This window comes from Cervus elaphus, chromosome 11 (assembly GCF_910594005.1).
Source record: "Cervus elaphus chromosome 11, mCerEla1.1, whole genome shotgun sequence".
Classification (NCBI taxonomy): Eukaryota; Metazoa; Chordata; class Mammalia; order Artiodactyla; family Cervidae; genus Cervus; species Cervus elaphus.
The window spans coordinates 66,697,101-66,719,152 of record NC_057825.1 but is presented as its reverse complement, the minus strand read 5'-3'; the positions used below and the strand labels follow the sequence as shown (position 1 = coordinate 66,719,152).

The 22,052-nt window shown below is 41.5% G+C and overlaps 1 protein-coding gene across 2 annotated transcripts in view; it reads left to right on the top strand.

The window, feature by feature from the left end:
- The window catches only part of EML6 (EMAP like 6), a 276,659-nt gene that overhangs the window by 190,045 nt on the left and 64,562 nt on the right, over positions 1–22,052 (top strand). For both annotated transcript variants that reach the window (XM_043918006.1, XM_043918005.1), the window contains exons 17-21: positions 3,993–4,086; positions 12,933–13,033; positions 14,544–14,746; positions 17,200–17,311; positions 17,586–17,713. In XM_043918006.1, coding sequence (XP_043773941.1) covers positions 3,993–4,086; positions 12,933–13,033; positions 14,544–14,746; positions 17,200–17,311; positions 17,586–17,713 — 638 coding nt within the window. The remainder of the gene's footprint in view (positions 1–3,992; positions 4,087–12,932; positions 13,034–14,543; positions 14,747–17,199; positions 17,312–17,585; positions 17,714–22,052) is intronic.

The following is a 22,052-nucleotide window of genomic DNA, read 5'->3' as shown; positions in this document are numbered from 1 at the left end:
CCTGCCCTCCACCAGGGCTGGCATGAACTTTTAGCACGAGAGTCACTCAGCGTGATCCCTTACTTCCTCACTCCCTCGCTCTAACCAATGATCAGAGCTCCAGCCACCCCCAGCCCCTTTCTCCAGTGTAAATGTGTCATGAGCATGGTAGTGCATAGAGGCTGCCACATGGGACAACCCCTCACCTCTGGTGAAAAGAGACCCCAGTGCTAGAACAGCCTTGAACCAAACACTTTTGTGAACTGCAGCAGGAGCAACTATACCTTTCCTTTTGGATACTTACAGGAAACTGAGGAGTTTAAGTCAATATGATGAGAGAGATGTTTTACATTTCCCAGTTTAACCATGTAAACAGGGTACCCACATTGGATATTATCTAGCCAGGGTCCTATCTGTGTGCCTCAGTGTACCCCCACACCCACCTATCTCTTATAAGTTGGCTCATTTGGGGGGTTGTTGTGGATGTTTCTATCATCTACTGATGATAGAAAGAAATTCTCATGGAAATACAAAGTAGGCACATTCTATGACAACTAGACAACAGATAAGCAGTTATACCTAGGAATCTGGATTAATCTATTCTTGCCCTTCTTCCAAAGCAAACAAAAAGTAGACATTTTTAATCAAAAACATTTCCAACAACACAACCCATACCTGTAAATTATGTCAACAAGAAGGAATGAATTTATATTGTGTCACTTAATTGAGCAACTCTTTAACCTTGTGGATTTATTATTGCTATCTAGGGAAAATGGAGGTCTTTGTTTTGGTGCTTGCAGTCAGGAAAGTGCTTCCACATGAAGGGAAAATCAATTAGAAATAGAAAAGTTCAGCCACATACATATTTTCTACCCTAAATATCATCCTCATATTTTTAAAAACCTTCATTGCATAATAGTGATTTCCACAAGGGCACATCTGAAATTGCTTGATTTCATTGTGCTTCAGTTCCAAAAACCTATGCATTTTTTATGAGTCCTGAATATAGGACCAACTTGTAATTGCCTGAATAAAATATTTCTCTTTCTAATTTGCCCTTTACTGTTGACACTAAGTGCCTTAGAATTATTTCTGGACTATGTCACAAAATATCCATAATTAATACATACTGTGACTAGAAAGAATTGAAAGGACATTTCCTAAACTCATAAAAATATGTTTGAAAGTCAGAAACGCCAACTAAATGGTCAAGGAACAATGGACTTTTCAAAGCTAAAGTTAAGCCACTGTGAGGGGAAATAAAAACTGGGAAGAAATCCGCTTCCCTGGTGGCTCAGACAGTAAAGAATCACCTGCAATGTGGGAGACCTGGGTTCTATCCCTGGACTGGGAAGATTCCCTGGAGGAGGGCATCATAACCCACTCCAGTATTCTTGCCTGGAGAATCCCCATGGACAGAGGAGCCTGCGGGCTACTGTCAATGGGGTCGCAAAGAGTCGGATACGACTGAGCGACTAAGCACAGCACAGTTATGTTTCAAAACTGTGTGATCTGTAGAAATCCCCCACACTTGCAGAATTCAAGAAAAAGTCACCATCCTAAAAGAAAAGGCACCTCTGGATTTGTTTTGGGGCTTCATTGCTGCTGCTGCTGCTAAGTCGCTTCAGTCATGTCCAACTCTGTGCGACCCCTTACATGGCAGCCCACCAGGCTCCCCCGTCCCTGGGATTCTCCAGGCAAGAATACTGGAGTGGGTTGCCATTTCCTTTTCTGGGGCTTCATTGCTGCTAGGTCACAAATTGGGATAGAAAAGTGGTATAACTGTGAAGACAAGCTGATGGGGCCTCATAGTTCTAATAAAAAGAAACAAAAAGCAAAAAAAAAAAAAAACTTTAAGGCCTTCTTCAAAAGATGTGAAAAACAAAAAAGGACTATCACTTGAAATGTGTGAATGTTTGCATTAAGGAAGACATCTAATATAGCTACCCAGGTTACAAAAGAAAACAAAATATAGGATTTACAAATGCAGAAAAGGGGGAGACACTGAATATCTGTGCAGTGTGTTTGATTTAAAATTTTATGTAACAGAACATTCCTTCCATACCATCCATGGACACATTCCATTTTTATCTCCCTCATCCTTCTAATGTCACCAGTATCATCAAAATTCATTGAAAAACATCTCAGTATGAGGATCATGTTGGAAATGTGATACAAGTACTATACGTCTTAAGAGCTTACAATCTAAAAAAGGGAATGAGAACTCGCCAATCAAAATAAAATCACCAAATACAGAGACATGCTAAAATAGAAACATAGCCAGGCCACACCAAGAGATACTAGGAAAAGTCATGTTGGTAGTTCTGAACAAGAAGTCGTCACCAGTCCCTTCTTCCAAATGCATGAAAAGAGACCAGGCACAATTTAAATCCTGGTAACATTTAAGCATAAGGACATATTCATTATGATTGAGAAGACACATGTGTTTATAATAGTCACTTCGTGGTGATTTAGGCCTTTAGCAAAGTGTTAATGTCTTCACCTAATACTATAGTCTAGGAGCTTGAAAGAGTTCATGTAACTTCCAAATCCTTGCCTCATACTTAGAAGCAGTAGAGGATTGGGGGGGATTTGGTTTGTTAAGCCAGGCTCTTCCTTTTTCTTACGTTCCTTTTTCCTCCAGAAAAGGAGCAGACTACTGTTCCTAATTGGTTGGGGGATGGTCTCTGGATCAAGTAAGGTCACTGAGGGGTTGGACATGAGTTAACCAGCATTTTCAGAGGGTCACTAGTTATAGCAAATATGGATACAGAAGACCCAATTAAATTTGAATTTTAGACAAGCAATGCGTAATTTCTTCATATAAATATGTCTCATGCAATATAATATTCATGCAATATAATATTGCAAGGGACATACTCGTACTAAGAAATTATCCATTGCTTATATGAAATCCCAGTTTGACTAGGGCTCCTTTATATTTCCTGGCTACCCTAATTTGGCATCTACCCCAGGGCTATCTTTGAAAATACCAGTCGAAATCCTGAGTGGGCTATGTAAGAAGCAGTTTATCACGTACTCATTTCTTTACCCTGTTGATAATGGTTCCCTGTTGTCAGAGAAGACACCCTGCTAAACCGAGGCTTGGTAACTTGGCCACTGTCTCCAGCCTACTCCAAGCTGGGGAGGAGCTGCTGACCCGAGACGCTTCTTCTGTAAATCTAGCTCTGTGAGGAGGCAGCAAAGGAAAGACTTATTGACTATACCTTTTCTTTGGTCTTGAAATGAAAAAGCAAATTAACTATTTTGATTTTAAATTCAATTATCTCTTATACATATATTTTATTTGGCGAACAGACTGTCCAAATCATTGACAGTATTATAAATAATATTTAATACAAAGAGAAAAATGTTCATCATATAACAAGTGGAAAAAATAGTATGTTCACTATGATCCTGGTTTTGTTTTTTCAAAGCACATTTATATAGGGAAACTGATAAGATATGCATCAAATGTAGGCCTAGAAATTTGGAAAATTCTTAAATGTCTTTTGTATTTTCTCAATGTCCTACAGCAAGCATATTACATTTGAAACAGGGAAAGTAAGAAGTTAAGACTTTTTAAATTATAAAGTTACTTTTTGAAGGAATTTTCCAAGTCAAATTTAGTTTCTATAATGCTCTTATCTTGGAGGGTTAAATAGAACCAGTTTTTTAGAGCTCAGAATAGACTGAGTCACAAAGTTAAATGACTCTTCCAGTAAATGTCATGAGCTTTATCTGACACAAAATAGACAAGGTTTTAGGGACTTAGGTGAGAAGCTCCCCCTAGCCCTGTGTCTGAGATTGGAGTGTTGGATCAGCAATTCAGTTCAGCATCCACTTATTATACGTTGAGAAGCTCCACTATTAGTACTTAGGCATTTCATTTAGTGAAGTCCTTTAGTGTATTCTTCTAAGGTCAATTTCTTGTTCCTCTTTACAGTATATAAAATGTTTTGGTTTTTCATTGAAGAAATGAGTCATTTGACATTTGTGTTGTTTTCATACAGCTGATGGAAAATGTCTGGTGTCGGTTGGTTTAGACGATTTTCACAGTATTGTGTTTTGGGACTGGAAAAAGGGAGAAAAGATAGCTACCACCAGGTAAGAAGCTGCCCGGGTCTTACAACATCCTGTCAATGATCACACTTCAGTAAATGTTAATAGTTTGCCTTTTCTGGTAAGATGTCATCTTCAAACTCGGATGAAATTCACATAGAAATCTTAACACCTAAGTGAAAACATATTGTAATATTTCGTGGTGACAAACCTGACTTAGAGGAATTGATGTTTGTTTCAGGGAATTGAAGAATTCTGAAATCTTTTCCAGAGAGTTATCCACCACTTTGCTTTTAGTAGTCTGTGCATTGTCTATATCAGAGCTTTTTACCAGCAGTAGAAAAGCCACTTTTCTCAGCCTTGTGCCTTGCCCCTTGTTTTCCAACTGTCTTAGCATCTGGTGAAGGAGCGTCAATGTCACTGGAGTCAGCAGCATTTGTCATGAAGCTGTGGCATGCAGGAAAGGGGGCCCATCATGTACATCTGCTACTCGCTTTCAAAGCAGGCAGATTGTTTCACTAATCTCCCTGTCTTATAAATAGACTTTCCAAGACCGACTGCTGTTTATAGACCACCTGTCCTCCCGCACCCCAGCCTCCCTCCCTGCTGAATCAGCCCTAAGTCTGAACATTGCTTTCCATTCCTGCTTGCTTTGGGCTTAGCTGTTTGCCTGGCCATGGTCAGAGGTCAAAATAGTTGGCAACTAAGGACGATTTGTTGTCCAAGACATATTATCAGTATATCTCTCTATTGGTTCTTCCCTGTATAAACCAACTTCCTTTTTATCTTGCACCATAAAATCATTTTAAGTTGTTGGCTTTGAACTCCAGTATTCACTTTTAAAATTGATGTTTCCCTCTACAATATTAAATAGACGGACAGTGGGGGTTTTCACAATTTGATTTAATAAATGAAGATCTATAAATTGCTGGAGATTCAGAGGAGGAGCAGATGGAGTCTTGAGGACTCCAGCTGACCATCTTAGGATAAAAAAGGGAGCTTTTTTAATGACTGCTATTGAGATGGAATTCTTGGCAGCAAATGGCAGCTCATAAATCTGCCTACCCAAGCGGTTTTTCTTTTCGTCTCTCTAGTATTCCTCATGGTTTTATCACTCCCTGCTGATATTCAGATTTAGCTTCTAATCAGAACTCTACTTTTCTCCTAGATTAATGCACTATATTTTACTTTAATATTTCTGCTAACTACTGTTTGTATTACAGTTCATTTCAGGTAAAGCACATGTCTACATTTCAAAAGCCACAGGAACTCAATTTCCCTACTAGAACACCCTCTGCAAATCTGATTGGCTTACTTGTTGTATGCCAGAAACAGTAATAAAAGTGGAAGAAAGAAATATTAATATTTTAGAAGTATATATTTGATATGTTTGCTAGTGTTACTACTATTTAATTACCACAAAGCAACTTATCGTTATGTTAATAATGCCATTTATTTTTGGAATTGCTCCCAAGCCATATGTCACATTCCCTGAAGAGGACACCTGCAGAATTACCCTCAGAGAACAATTTCACAGATGTAACATTCATCCAGTGCTCTTTCCAGGAAGGTGTGTCAAGGATTGTTAAAGTTCTTTGGTCGAATACTAGATTTTTAAGTAATAAATAATATTTATACAATGTTAAAACAATCATAGATATTTATGTAAATAAGTAACCAAACAAAAAAATTAAAATTCTACTTATGGCTTGAGGATTAGAGTGCTTAAAGATACAAACTTTAAACACAGGACCATGAAAGAAGTGACAAAGAAAAAGGAGTAATATTTCACTGACGGGACCTTATGGGACTCCTGGGAATCATTGTAGCTCCTCCAAGGGTCTCATTTGCTCTCAGAGGATGGCTAACTCAGTGATATCCTTCTCTCTGCTCTTCTGTGTCTCGGTCATTGCCACCATCACCTAGCCAGGCTCAACAGCAGACTTGCGTCCCGCAGGTTGGGGGTTCTGGCAGGCGATATTCCACAGTAGTGCCCATGACCCAGGATGTGAGATTCCCCATGAGAGGAGGGGCATAGTTCATGGCTGAGACGGTATCACCTGTGGTGCCGCTGCTGCCTGAGGCTTACGTATGCCCCCCACCCTCAATAGCCACCCGTCAGTTGTGAGCGTGTTTAAGTGAACCTATGTTTTCATTTGCTCATAGAAATCAGAGACGTTCAGATATAGCCCATAAAGATCTTATTATATATCTTGATGAGACTCGAACCAATTTCCTTGCACAGTTTTTTGTTGATCTTTGCTAATTTTCATGAATGACTTCAGTCACCTCCATTACAAATGAATTGTTTAGTCTTTTTTTCCTTTTCAAGGTTGGTATACAAGTAACCCATTGAACAACCTAGAGCAACCTCTTATGGGCAGTAATGAAATAGCCTGATACCAATGTCACTCGGGACAGAACAAAGAGACAATTGATCAGGCACTTCCATGTCCCTTTTTTTGGATTTCTGTCACACCAGTAACATGACCCGGGACAATGACTATTATTAACAAGCTTCATCTCAGAAGTTTGAACAGTGGAAACCTTAGGCAAAAGGTGCAAGTTATCATGGTGTATAACAAGAGTACTTCAACATTGAAAAGTACTTGTGTTACTAGAAAGCTTAGGGACAACATAGGGCAGTGTGGAGCAGGTAAATATACCTTCAGAGTATACACTTCTGTTTTAGCTCTGCTGCTTGATCTAGTTTAGGTCCCTACCCTTACATACAGTTAGTGAATGTGATTGAGTTTCCTGAATATGAAACTGACACCTTTCCTTTTTTAAAAATATGGATCTCTTTTTAAAATAACATTTATTAATTTTCTCCTGTTTTCAAAATAATACACAATTATAGAAAAGTTAGCACAGAAAATCTCCAAGGAGAAAATGATTCATAATTCTACTACCCAGACATAGCTATGGCTAACATTTTTAGCCTATATTCTTTGATATATATTCTGTGAGTATTTTTAAACTGTTTTATTCATATATGGAATATTATACACATTGCTCTGTAACTTGCTTTTTTTCCCCCCACTCACCAATATATCATCTCCCTTTCTTCTCATTGTTCCCTGGCTTATTCTTTGTTATTCTCTATTATAAGCTATTTTCAATCTTGGGCTGAGCCATAAATCAAATATTCAGTCTTCCAGTTGTGGGTTACCTTTGCACATGGCCCTATCTGGTAAATTACCTATGACACAGGCATAGGAACTTGCCCTATATTAGGACAGCAGTACTGACTCTCCTACATTCTTATTCCATCAGTTGTAGGGTATGAAACTCTGTCTGTTTTGTTTTTCTTATACACACACACACACACAGAATTGTAGGCAGCTTCCCTACAAATTTAACACATGTCTAAAGGAAAAAAATGACAAAGGTAATTCAGTGAGTTTTCTTTATTTAGGTGTTGACATTGACTAAACATTGACCTGCCATCATCAGTCAGTTTATAATTTTAGCCACAAAAGAAACAACACTGGGGTTTTTATGACATCAAGAAATTAGATGAAAACTAAAATGTGCAGATATACAGATGATACCACTTATATGGCAGAAAGTAAAGAGAAACTGAAGAGCCTTTTGATGAAAGTGAAAGTGGAGAGTAAAAAAGCTGTGTGGAGAGTAAAAAAAAACATTCAAAAAGCAAAGATCATGGCATCCAGTCTCATCACTTCATGGCAAATAGATGGGAAACAATGGAAACAGTGGCAGACTTTATTTTCTTGGGTTCCAAAATCACTGCAGATAGTGACTGCAGCCATGAAATTAAAAGACACTTGCTCCATGGAAGAAAAGCTATGACCAACCTAGACAGCATGTTAAAAAGCAGAGATATTAGTTTGCCCACAAAGGTCTATCTAGTCAAAGCTAAGGTTTTTCCAGTAGTCATGTATGGATGTGAGAGTTGGACTATAAAGAAAGCTGAGCGCCAAAGAATTGATGCTTTTGAACTGTGGTGTTGGAGGAGACTCTTGAGAGTCTCTTGGACTGCAAGAAGATCAAACCAGTCCATCCTAAAGGAAATCAGTCCTGAATATTCATTGGAAGGACTGATGTTGAAGCTGAAACTCTAATACTTTGGCCATCTGATGAGAAGAGCTGACTCACTGGAAAAGACCCTGATGCTGGGCAAGATTGAAGGCAGGAGGAGAAGGGGACAACAGAGGATGAGATGGTTGGATGGCATCACTGACTCAATGGACTTGAGTTTGAGCAAGCTCTGGGAGTTGATGATGGACAGGGAAGCCTGGCGTGCTGCAGTGCATGGGGTCACAAAGAGTTGGATATGACTGAGCGATTGAACTGAACTGAAAATGTGCTCTCCAAAAGATTTTTCCAACTGTCTAATTGTTTGCCATTGTATAGACACAAGCAAGCAAAGCAATGCTCTTTTCTATGTAGGGGATATAATTTGTGATATCTGTTCTCACTTTTCATTTCAGTTTTCTCTAGCATATTCTCTCTAAAGTTTATGTTAATAATTTATGTATTCTTTGTATAACTGTCTATTTAGATATTTTGTCCATTTTTAATTGGATTATTTGCCTTTTAATTATTGAGTTGTAATTTTTTCTAAAAATATATCCTGGATATCAGTCCCTTATCAATTATATGATTTGCAGATATTTTCTCCTAAGTTCAATTTTTCAGTCAAGAGCATGAGCACATCTAACCCCTACTTCATGTTTCACTCTATCAGAGGCAACATAATCAGCGGCATGCCAGAGGGTAGGGGCAGTGGGAGTAGTACTTGCCAGGTACAAGCAATAGTGCTTGTATTATCTGCAGGAATTTTTTTAAGAATAATAAAACCAACTAAAAGGAAGTCTGTTTTATTATCATTATTATTATTATTATTCTCCTGAGCCAGCAATTATAAACAACGACAGGGGTGGAATTCCTCTTTCTCAGGGCAGATCACCATTCCCGTCTACCCCATGGCACACCACTGCCCCCACATGTCTGATTCTCCAACTCTTAGTAATAGTCAGCTCTGTCGTGGTTTCTAGTCACATCATCCTCATCCTCCCATTAGAAAGCTTCCTGTCAATGTGTTATCTAATGGTTGTACCTCCATTTACAACTCTGGGCTAAATTGATCATTTAATTAAGGGTTGAAGATGATAATTGTCTAATTCTATTGTTCATCCTTCATACTAGCTAGAATTCTTCTATAAAGAAGAGTTTTCCCTCATGAACCACTTGGTTTCTCTGAAATACACTTCACACAGGAAGTAGTCCTTTAAATATTAGGGTTATTTGTCTGTTGTCTGTAGCTTACAGGTATTTCACCTAGTTTGTCATTTGTCTTTTGAGTTTGCTATGATGTTTTTCATCATGCAAAGGCTTTTATTTTTATGTGGTCAAATTTAGCAATATTGACTACTTCAAGATTTTGAGACTGATTAAGAAAAGTGTTCCCTGTCCCCAGGTTCAAAGGAAATCACTCATGATTTCTTCTAATCTGCCATGGCTCCATCGTTACATTTAGATCTCTATATCATTTGGAATTTATCCCAGTGTCTCTCTATTTCAAGACACAGATTCAATTTTATCCTTTCTCCTTAGAGCTATCAAGGTATTCCAAATACCATTTTTCTTTTCCCTTTTATATAGACTGTATTTCTTAAAGCAGGTTTAAGTTCATAGCAAAATTATACAGATAATAGAGTTCCCATATGTCCACTATTCCAGCCTCCTTCAAATCCCCACCTGGCACCAGAGTGGTACATTTGTTATAACAGATGAAGCTACATTGACACATCATTATCACCCAAAGTCCACAGTTTACATTAGGGTTCACTCTTGGTGTTGCACATTCTGTGAGTCTTGACAGTGTGTGATGACATATATCTACCATTATAGTATCATGGTAGAATAGTTTCACTTCCCTAAAAATCATTTGTGCTCTGGCTGTTCATCCCTTCCTCCTCTCTATCCTGGAAACCATTCATTTTTTAAACTGTCTCCATAGTTTTGCCTCTTCCAGAATATCAGTTAATTGGAATCATATAATATATAGCCTTTTAAGATTGGCTTCTTTCACTTAGTAGTATCCATTTAAAGTTCCCCCATGTCTCTTCAGAGAAGGCAATGGCGACCCATTGGGAGTACTGGAGTACTCTTGGAAAATCCCATGGACGGAGGAGCCTGGTAGGCTGCAGTCCATGGAGTCTCAGAGTCGGACACGACTGAAGGACTTCACTTTCACTTTTCACTTTCATGTATTGGAGGAGGAAATGGCAACCCACTCCAGTGTTCTTGCCTGGAGAATCCCAGGGGCAGAGGAGCCTTGTAGGCTGCTGTCTATGGGGGCGCACAGAGTTGGACATGACTGAAGTGACTTAGCAGCATGTCTCTTCATGGTTTGATAGCTCATTTCTTTTTAGAACTGAATAATACTCTGTTCTCTGAATGTGCCACAGTTTTTTTATCCATTCACCTGAAGAGCATCTTGGTTGCTTCCAAGTTCTGGCAATTATGTTTAAAGCTGCCATAAGCATCCATGTGCAGGTTTTTGGTGGACATAAATTTTCAACTCCTTTGGATAAATACTAAGGAACATGATTGCTGGATCTTATGGTAAGAATATGTTTAGTTTTGTAAGAAACTACCAAAATGTCTTCCAAAGTAACTGTACCATTTTGCATTCCCACCAACAATGATTGAGAATTCCTGTTACTCCACATCCTTGCCAGCATTTAGTAACATACACCGTTTATTTTAAGTATTCATTTCACACCCCCTACATTGATTTGAGACCTGTCTTTAGTATGTGCTACATTTTAATATTCATTTGGGTCTCTTTCTAGATTTTCTATTTTACTATTGGCTTGTCAGTCGCTTGTATGCCAATACCACACTGTTTTAATCATGAAGGTTTCATAAGTTATTTTAATACCTAGGAGAGCTACTCTTCCCATTTAGCTTTTCTTTTTCAGAGTTTTCTTGGCCATACTGCTGTTTTATTCTTCCATAGGAACTTTAAAATCAGGGTGTCTAGCTCCAAATTAAAGACCAGACACACTTTTCTGAAAAGAGCAATAGAAAATGCTCTTATCTTTTGGAATCAAGTTGAATTCATAAACAAAGCTAGAATTAACATCTTTATGATTGAGTTTTCCAGCCCAAGAACATGGAATGTTTTTTCTATGTATATTACTGATATGGGGTGTTTTTTTCCTTGTTGTTATACTCATTTATATGTTAATGCACAGTTCTTATTAAATATATGCCTTGATATTTTTATTATTGTTTTAAATATAGTCCTTTCTTCCAATGTATTTTTCAGCTGGACAATGTAAATATATATTAAGGTTATTGACTCTGTATTTAGTTTTATATACTATAAATTTCCTAGATTACCTTATTTATAGTTGTTTTTACTTTATTTTCTTTTGGATTTTTTAGACGTGGAGTTATATCATTTGGAGAGAGAAATAGTTTTACCTCTCCCATTCTAGTTCCTGTGTCTGTAATTTTTTAGACCTTGTCTAAATGCACTGGATAACATGTTCAGTACAATGTCAATGGTAGTGGTGACAGTCTTGTTCCTGACTTTATTGGGAATAACATGAAGTAAGAATCTGACCTTCATCAGGAATAGCATTAAGTAAGAATCTGACTTTCAAGTTCACACATGCACAAGCACACCTTGGAGAAGCTACTGTTTGAGCACATTCTGTTTTTAAAGAAAAGATAGTGGCACATAACATTGAAGAGACACTCTGTGTGTAGTTGGTCTTGAATGAATCTGTGTTTCTCAGTGAGAGTTAAGAACTGCATGAAATTATAAAAGTCTAAGAGAAATTCTAAAGCATCCGTTAGTTTCTACTTTATTGAGAGTTATTTGGGTACTTTTTTAAGTCATAAATCATAAGTGACCATTAGATTTTTTGTGAAATACCTTTTTGGCATTGTTGAAAATGATAACATAACTTTTCTCACATATTAATATGATGGATTGTACTGTTTGATTCCTTAATAATGAGACACCCTTGAATTTGGTCATAGTGTACTCTTTCGTTAATGTGTTGTTGGAGTCTCTTTGCTAGTATTTTATTTAAGATTTTTGTATCTATAGTCATAAAGGTAATTAGTCATATTCTTTTTTATCAATAGCTTTTCTTTTAGTAATAAAAGTTAGGTCCAGTATATCAGAGAAGACCAGCATATAGTCCATTAAGAGCAATAAATCCTTAAATTTAATGTGATTACTTTATACTCAGAAACAGAAATCTCCCAGGCACAGTGTAATGCCAGTTTACAGCGCAGCCTACAGTCAGTCCTCATTTCTATATTTGTCCTTCTGCCTCTTGGGTTGTAAGCTTAGATTTCTGAATGCATAGCATCCTTGAGTGCCTTAACTTAATATATGACATCCTTTGTCTCTCTGTGAATGTAAGCCAGGGTCTTCAGTTTCTCATAAATACATTTCTAGTTGAAACTCTGTTTAACACAAAGTTATGCCTTCCACAGCAAGAATATGACATCTGAAGTTTCTCATTAATACCCTTTTACAGTATCTTCTACAAGATCTTTGTATGCTAAGGATTACATTCTATAGTGGCGGCATCAATTTTATATTATGGAGACATTCTGATCCATTTTAGATGTTCCATTAATTTGTTTAAAGCATAATTAGTAGACTCTAGCAGCAATGTTAGAGTAAGAAGGGCTCAAATATGCAAAGAAAAGCCAAAGCTCATTATTTTAATGCACACCCCCCATGCGTATCTTAAATCATCTTCTATCAGTAATTTACTTGTCCTGTTAGATGTGCTTAATCAAAGTGAAACCAAATGCATGCTCTAAATAAAACTCTCTAGAAGTGCTTTCATCAAGACTAGGGTTTTTCCCCTGTTTGTCTCTTACAGAGGACATAAAGATAAGATATTTGTGGTCAAGTGTAATCCACACCATGTTGACAAGCTGGTAACAGTTGGGATCAAGCACATCAGATTCTGGCAACAAGCAGGTATTGTTTGGGTTTATCACTTCTGTGGTTGAAAGTTTTACTGTAGCTGGGAAAAAAAAAACAAAACCAAAAAACCCACCACCACTACCTAGCCTCTCTCTGCAATCTAAAATTAAAATATGCCTAAAAGATGTTTGCTCCCAAACAACGTCTGAGCTGTGAAGCTTAGAACACTCTGTGTGATGCTATGCATATTCATCAGTGTCTAGAGAGTTTTGGAAACGTTGTGCTCTGAAAGTACTTATTTTTATATTCCATCATTGTTCTGAAAGCAGTGATTATGTTGGACTACTGAGCAGGAAATAATCACTTTAGTTGGGTGGACAAAAATTTTTAGGATTTTGAGGGTTCTCTTTTATTTTATCACCACATTTAGCACATGAATTAACCCCGACACACACACTACACTGTACACTACACACAGTAAGTGGTCAAAATAAATACTTGTGGTTTATAATACTGATAATAGGAATGAGTAAATAATAGGACAAAACATGGAAGAGTATCTTATTCTTCTAATAAGTCAGGCCTTTTTATTAGGATTGTTTCTGAATTCTTAGTATTAGCTCTGGTATCAAGCCCAATCTTTTACTGGACAAAACATAAATAGTCTACTGCTTCAGTGCTTTCTGCTTTTGAAGAAAAGGTCATGGCACCCACCATGTCTGGAGAGACAACCTGCATACAGTTGTCTGGGATGAGTTTAGGTTTCTCAGTGCTAGTCAGAAAGTTCAGGGAAATGTGAATATATAAGGAACAAACCTGATGTTCTTCTCCTACACAGAGATTCAGTTTTCTCACCTTGAAGTTGCCATAATAAAAATCGAGGCAAAAGATACACAAAACATGTTTACATTTTACCTTACAGCTGCTGCTGTGTTCATTCTTTGGTCAGCATTCAGGAAGACTTGCCTGGCTTCCTGGGACACTTAGTCACTCCTCCCTCTGGCTGGCACAAACCTTGCACTGAGCCTTGCTTACTTAGAGGATTATATCACATTCTCTCCCCAGCCAGACCTTGAGTTCCTTGAAGGCAGGAACTGTTTCCTTTCACCTTTATAACCCAATGTCAACCACTATGCCTGCCACAAAGTAGGGATTCAGCAAGCACTGAATTAATGTGTGGAGAAAACCGTTTATGATGTTTTTGTTATGATGTTTTCTGCCATTTTTATACACCTTTATGTAGACACATGGGACTTCCCAGGTGGCCCAGTGGTAAAGAATCCACCTGTGATGTAGGAGACAGGGGTTTGATCCCCAAGTCAGGATGATACCCTGGAGAAGGAAATGACAACCCCTTCCAGTATTCTTGCCTGAGAATTCCCATGGACAGTAGAGCCTGATGGACTATAGTCCATGGGGTCGCAAGAGAGTCAGACATGACTTAGCGACTAAACAAAGCAATGTAGACACACTGGATGGATTTTTCACTGAAGATAGTCATTCTAAATGCTCATAGAAGATGTCAGTTTTTCAAAAACTATTAAATACTCTTGGTCCACTCCAGGTGGGGGCTTCACCTCTAAGAGAGGAATTTTTGGAAGTGTTGGAAAATTGGAAACAATGATGTGTGTTTCTTATGGGCGAATGGAAGATCTGGTGTTCTCTGGAGCAGCTACTGGAGATATTTTTATTTGGAAAGATATTCTTCTACTGAAGACAGTGAAAGCTCATGACGGGCCTGTGTTTGCTATGTATGCATTGGATAAGGTATGGTCTATTTTCCTCATTAGCTTTCTAGAACTTTAAATTAGGCTTAGCAAGGTCCACACCAAGAGGATGCCTGTGTGTAAAAACAGTGCTCTCTGTATTAGGATGTAGTTGTCACGGATGGAGGTGAAGCACAAGTGGTCTTTAAATTTCTCTTCCATTTATAATTATTTCTTTATGTGCAATTTGTCTAGTCTTTTTTCATACTTATTCCTCCTGGCTGTCACTCCTAAGAACTCCTTAAGAAGTGCTGAGATAAATGTAGGCACACAGTAGCAAGAGTCCGAGAAATATTTCCATGCAGTCTTCCTCTTCAGTGGCATAATGAGCAGAGATCTGGAAGTGCATAATAGCTGGGTTATTGTCCCTCCCATCAATTTGACCTGAAGTTATATTGATAACCAGCTTGTTCCTGTGTAGACAGGCTCAGCTTTAATAAGCGTGTCAGAGTCCTGGCTGTGTTAGTCAGGATCGTCCAGAGAAACAGAACCAATAGGAGATATACATATACAAAAAGGAGGTTTATTATAAGGAATTGGTTCATGTGGTTTTGGAGGCTGAGAAGTCTCACTAAGCCATCTGCAAACTGGAGACCCAGAAAAGCTGATGGTGTAATTGAGTTCAAGTCCAAGGGCCTGAGGACCAGAGAAGCCAATGGCGTAGATCCTAATCTGCTGGGAAAAGATAAGATGTCCCAGCTTAATCAACCAGAATAAAAGGAGGGCAGTTTTGTCCTTCCTCTACCTCTTGTTTTACTCAGGTTCTCAAAGGATTAGATGATGTCCACACACACTGGGTAGGGCAGCTTAATGAGTCTACCAATTCAAACACTGATCTCATCCAGTAACACCATCTCAGACACACACAGGAGTCGTATTTAATCCGAGTACCCTGCGGCCAGTCAGTTGACACACAGTTAACCCTCACACCAGCTGTATTTCTCTTCAGGCTTGTCTTTGTCCTGATCAGTCCAGCTAACCTCCTGCCTTGCAGTGTTGTTGTTCTTTCTAAATAAAGATCACACTGGGGACTTCCCTGGCAGTACAATGTTTAGGTTCCACTGCAGAGGGCATGGGTACCATCTCTAGTCAGGGCACTAAGATCCCATATGTTCAAGGTATGGCCAAAAAAAAAAATTATGTTTAGTGTAAAAAGATCTTACTTACCTTCAGTGCTCTTAAAACACTTCCTTCAATCAATTTGCCAGAAAATAGAAGTTTTATTCACTGCTAGTTTTGCGGATGGTACCAGTTTTTGCATGCTTTCTGACCTCCAAACAGCCTAAGCCACCCAATACAGCATAGCAAGAGATTTATTTTGCATTTGCTTATTCCCAGGTAAATGTGCTGATCCTGCTATAGAAGTAGGTTCCTGTTAGATGTGTAACTACAGTGATTGTTTTAGTGGTAAAGCTGTTTTTCACTAGCAATTTGTTTTGGTTAAACTGCAAATTTTAGAAAAGATTAAGGCAGAAAGAAAATTTTTGTAGACTCAGAAGTTGATGTGATATAACATGTTTAAACTCTTTTATTGCTTGGTAACTTAAGCTTAAAGATCATGGGAAAAGGCAGGAATATCATATTATAATATACTGCATTTAGATTTAATTTTGGGAGTAAATGTCTATAGGTTCACCATCTATAATGAGGATAAATAAGGATATTTAAGATATTTAATGTAATAAACTTCAAAATATTATTTCCTTTTGAACATCATTGAAATGAAGTAAATTAAAAGTTTCTGAGAAAGCAGGATGAATTACTCAGTAATTTTCTTTTTAAAAAATTTCTAAGAACAGTTGGTAGTTGCCAAAAAGGAAAACTAATAAGGCCAAGAAATCATAAAGTTAGAATAAGAATAAAGATCATTGTCTAGCAGAAAAGTATCCAATATGTTAGGCTTTATACCTTCCAGGTTTTATAAAAATTAATTTGAATCTTACTTATGGTAGAAATTGATACCTCATGAACAGAAGAGCAAGATATTCTTGTTACATGAAATACTTAAGTTATTCGTAATAGAAAAATAATGATGTTTTTCCTGGAAGTAAATATTTAACAATCATTTTGATTGTGACATTAATTCCAGTTCACTCAGCATGAGCGTATGAGATATTAGAAACACTGCAAACTTTGAGGCTGGTCCTGTTCTCTGGCAGTCCACATCCCAATCAGGGAACTGGGCACAGAAACAGCCATCTGTAATCCAGGGTGCTAAATTCGAATCAATGGTCTGGAGAAAGTGAAATGGACACACAATGAGAAAGTGTTTAATAGTGCTAGAGAAATGAGGAGAGGTGTGTCCAGAAAATATTGTGTTATCATCAGGTTTTTCAGTCTCCATACTTAGGAAGAAAACAAAGTTTCTTTGCCCAAGGGGGGAATCCTTTTGAGGCTGGGTGGGCCCTTGTCACTTTGATGTGTATATAATCCTTCTGATGTGTGCCTTCACAGGGTTTTGTAACAGGTGGAAAGGATGGAATTGTGGAGCTCTGGGATGATATGTTTGAAAGATGCTTGAAGACTTACGCCATTAAAAGAGCAGCCTTGTCAACTAGCTCAAAAGGTGCCACTCCCGAGTATGCAATGGAAGTCTTTCTGTTCATAGGAATGAAAAAGATAGTAGTAAAGTTCTTAGAAAACCATGACCAAGTCAACTCTCCCTTTTTGTTCCACATTCAGAGCTTGTGGCCATTGGTTAGAAATATCAAAGAGGATTGCCTAGTACTTAGTACTTTGGAACTATAAAAACAGAATTTATATAATCACTATAATCGTTTTATTTTTGTTATATTAAATACAACATTTATAATATTAAATGCAATATTTCCCCTCCTCAGGCTTGCTTTTGGAAGATAATCCTTCAATCCGTGCCATCACTTTGGGACATGGACACATCCTGGTGGGAACAAAAAATGGAGAGGTCCTGGAGATTGATAAGAGCGGCCCCGTGACGCTGCTGGTTCAGGTACTGTGTCCGCACGCGTCCTGACACAGCTCACACCAGGGCTGGGGCCGGGTGCGGGTTCAGGTACTGTGTCCGCACGCGTCCTGACACAGCTCACACCAGGGCTGGGGCCGGGTGCGGGTTCAGGTACTGTGTCCGCACCACGCGTCCTGACACAGCTCACACCAGGGCTGGGGCCGGGTGCGGGTTCAGGTACTGTGTCCGCACGCGTCCTGACACAGCTCACACCAGGGCTGGGGCCGGGTGGGGGTTCAGGTACTGTGTCCGCCCGCGTCCTGACACAGCTCACACCAGGGCTGGGGCCGGGTGCGGGTTCAGGTACTGTGTCCGCACGCGTCCTGACACAGCTCACACCAGGGCTGGGGCCGGGTGGGGGTTCAGGTACTGTGTCCGCCCGCGTCCTGACACAGCTCACACCAGGGCTGGGGCCGGGTGCGGGTTCAGGTACTGTGTCCGCCCGCGTCCTGACACAGCTCACACCAGGGCTGGGGCCGGGTGCGGGTTCAGGTACTGTGTCCGCACGCGTCCTGACACAGCTCACACCAGGGCTGGGGCCGGGTGCGGGTTCAGGTACTGTGTCCGCACCACGCGTCCTGACACAGCTCACACCAGGGCTGGGGCCGGGTGCGGGTTCAGGTACTGTGTCCGCACGCGTACTGACACAGCTCACACCAGGGCTGGGGCCGGGTGGGGGTTCAGGTACTGTGTCCGCACGCGTCCTGACACAGCTCACACCAGGGCTGGGGCCGGGTGGGGGTTCAGGTACTGTGTCCGCCCGCTTCCTGACACAGCTCACACCAGGGCTGGGGCCGGGTGGGGGTTCAGGTACTGTGTCCGCACCACGCGTCCTGACACAGCTCACACCAGGGCTGGGGCCGGGTGGGGGTTCAGGTACTGTGTCCGCACCACGCGTCCTGACACAGCTCACACCAGGGCTGGGGCCGGGTGGGGGTTCAGGTACTGTGTCCGCCCGCGTCCTGACACAGCTCACACCAGGGCTGGGGCCGGGTGGGGGTTCAGGTACTGTGTCCGCACCACGCGTCCTGACACAGCTCACACCAGGGCTGGGGCCGGGTGGGGGTTCAGGTACTGTGTCCGCCCGCGTCCTGACACAGCTCACACCAGGGCTGGGGCCGGGTGGGGGTTCAGGTACTGTGTCCGCACCACGCGTCCTGACACAGCTCACACCAGGGCTGGGGCCGGGTGCGGGTTCAGGTACTGTGTCCGCACGCGTCCTGACACAGCTCACACCAGGGCTGGGGCCGGGTGGGGGTTCAGGTACTGTGTCCGCCCGCGTCCTGACACAGCTCACACCAGGGCTGGGGCCGGGTGCGGGTTCAGGTACTGTGTCCGCACCACGCGTCCTGACACCGCTCACACCAGGGCTGGGGCCGGGTGCGGGTTCAGGTACTGTGTCCGCACGCGTCCTGACACAGCTCACACCAGGGCTGGGGCCGGGTGCGGGTTCAGGTACTGTGTCCGCACGCGTCCTGACACAGCTCACACCAGGGCTGGGGCCGGGTGCGGGTTCAGGTACTGTGTCCGCACGCGTCCTGACACAGCTCACACCAGGGCTGGGGCCGGGTGCGGGTTCAGGTACTGTGTCCGCCCGCGTCCTGACACAGCTCACACCAGGGCTGGGGCCGGGTGCGGGTTCAGGTACTGTGTCCGCACCACGCGTCCTGACACCGCTCACACCAGGGCTGGGGCCGGGTGGGGGTTCAGGTACTGTGTCCGCCCGCGTCCTGACACAGCTCACACCAGGGCTGGGGCCGGGTGCGGGTTCAGGTACGGTGCCCGCCCGCGTCCTGACACAGCTCACACCAGGGCTGGGGCCGGGTGGGGGTTCAGGTACTGTGTCCGCCCGCGTCCTGACACAGCTCACACCAGGGCTGGGGCCGGGTGCGGGTTCAGGTACTGTGTCCGCACGCGTCCTGACACAGCTCACACCAGGGCTGGGACCGGGTGCGGGTTCAGGTACTGTGTCCGCACCACGCGTCCTGACACAGCTCACACCAGGGCTGGGGCCGGGTGGGGCAGCAGGGCCTGAGGGCGCCTAACTAAAGGGGGCGTTCTCGCCAAAGACCAGGCAAGTGCTGCGTTATCTGTTTCTATATAACAAACTGACACAAACTTAGCTTGAAACAAAAACATTCATCATCTTATGGTTTCCTTGCTGGTCAGGAGTCTGAACAGTTTAACTGGGTCTTCTCATTAAGGTTTTGTAAGGCTGTGATAAAGGCCGGGGCTGTGGTCTCATCTGAGGCTTCACTATGGAAGGATCTGCCTCTAAGACCACTCAGGTTGTTGGCACAGTTTTGTTCCTGTGAGTGCAGGACTGAGGGCTTCTGTTTCTTGCTGGCTGTTGGCCAGAGGCCACCCTCAGCTCTCAGAAGCTGCCTGAAGTTCCTTATCAACGTGGGGCTCCCCCAACGTGGCTGCTTGCTTCCTCAAAGCAAGCAAGGGAAAAAGAAAAACAATGCCTTTAAATAATTTGAAATAACATAATCGTATCATCACATACATGTAATACACCCACCCCCTTTGCCATATGTTATTGGTTGGTAATAAGGCTATAGGAGGGGCGTCCCTGGTGGTGCAGTGGTTAAAAATCTGCCTGCAATGCAGGAGCTACAGGAGACACAGGTTCAATCCCTGGGTCAGCAAGATCCCCTGGAGAAGGTCATGGCAACCCACTCCAGTGTTCTTGCCTGAAGAATCTCGTGGACAGGGGAGCCTGGTGGGCTACAGTCCATGGGGACTGAAGCAACTTTGCACACACATACCCGCAAGGCTATAGGACATTCAGAGGAGGTGATTATACTGAGTGTAAAAACCAGGAGGCTCCTAAGGGTCACCTGTCCAGCACAGTCTGCCCTCTGGCCACCAAGTATCATGTCCCTGCCACATGCAGAATACATTCCCACTCCCAGGATCCCCAGGAGCCTTATCCCATTAGAGCATCTATTCAGAGTCCATAATCTCATTTTCTGAATCAGGTTCAGGTGTGGATGGGGTTTCTTGGGTCTATTTCCTCTCAGTCTGTCAAAAATTTGGCAAACTAAAAAAAATTATTTGCTCTGCACACACCAAATATATGTCTCTTTAGGTTTTGTGCATCATTCTAGTCTCAGCCTCAATTCACATAAACATATAACATGCTCCTTACCCTTCCTCTCCCCTCAAAAATTTGATTCAGATAATACCAGATTAAAATAAGCATCAGCAGTATCCTCAAAGATCCAAGAAGTGATCACATGTCACCTGAGGAGTGACATGTGTCTTTGGAGGTGATGAATAGATCATAGTTAGAGGTGGAAGAGGCCTGGGCAGGGACGAGGGGGTGGGTTCAGAAGGTGGAGTGGAAGGAATCTGCACTGCTTATCTAAGCTCTGGGACTTCTGTGGGTCCAGTGGAGGAGAACTGCCTCCTTCCCTCACCTGATGCCTGCCTGCAGGCTTGCTGTGTTAGGGCTGACCCCCAAAATCCCACTGAAAGGGGCCCTCTGATTTGCTACGTCTGAGAGCCGGCCTGCACACACATCAGGTTTTAAAAATGCCTGTGTGCAGACCCCACCCTGACTATCTTGAATAAAAATCCATGTTTTAACATTTTTTCTGTGTTAGAAACAAATCTCAGAAGCTCTGTAGCTGATGGCGCCAGGCAGCCCAAGTTGAGAATTGTGCTGAGGTGCGACCTTGAGAAGGGGTGATGTCTTTGTTCTCCAGCTGTTCTTACTTTTCTTTCCCTTTCTGGCCATGACTATTTATTTAATTTTATTGAAAATGAAGTGTTTCTTTTCAATCCCCAAATGTTGGAGACTTTAAATTATTTACTACATGCTATACTGCTAAATATGTAAGATTTGTGCTATACTACGGATTTAAACATCAATTTAAGATTCAAACTCTAATATTTTCTCAAGTTAAAAAGTAATAGAGTTGAACTAATTTTGTCTAACTATGTTGTAAACTCAACAACAAAGTCTTTTCACTTTTTCATTCTCTTCAATTCTTTCCTGTATTTGTTTCTATCATTCTATTAATACAGTTATCCAAGGGTGTCATTTATTGAGCACTTGACTGTGTGTCAGGCAATAAATACCATTGTGCAAAATTCCCTCTCTCATCTCCACAACAGATTTGTTCAGTGGTAATTGTTTTATAGATGGAGGGCCTAAAGCCCAGTGAACTTCCCGAAGCCACATCTTAAGAACTGAAGAGTTGGGATTTGTACCAAACTTTATCGGGTACCAGAGCCTTTTCTTTGTCTCTCCACCAGACTGTTCTCCACACCTCTCAGCGTGGAGACTGCGTGAACACAGTGCAGAAGGCGCGGC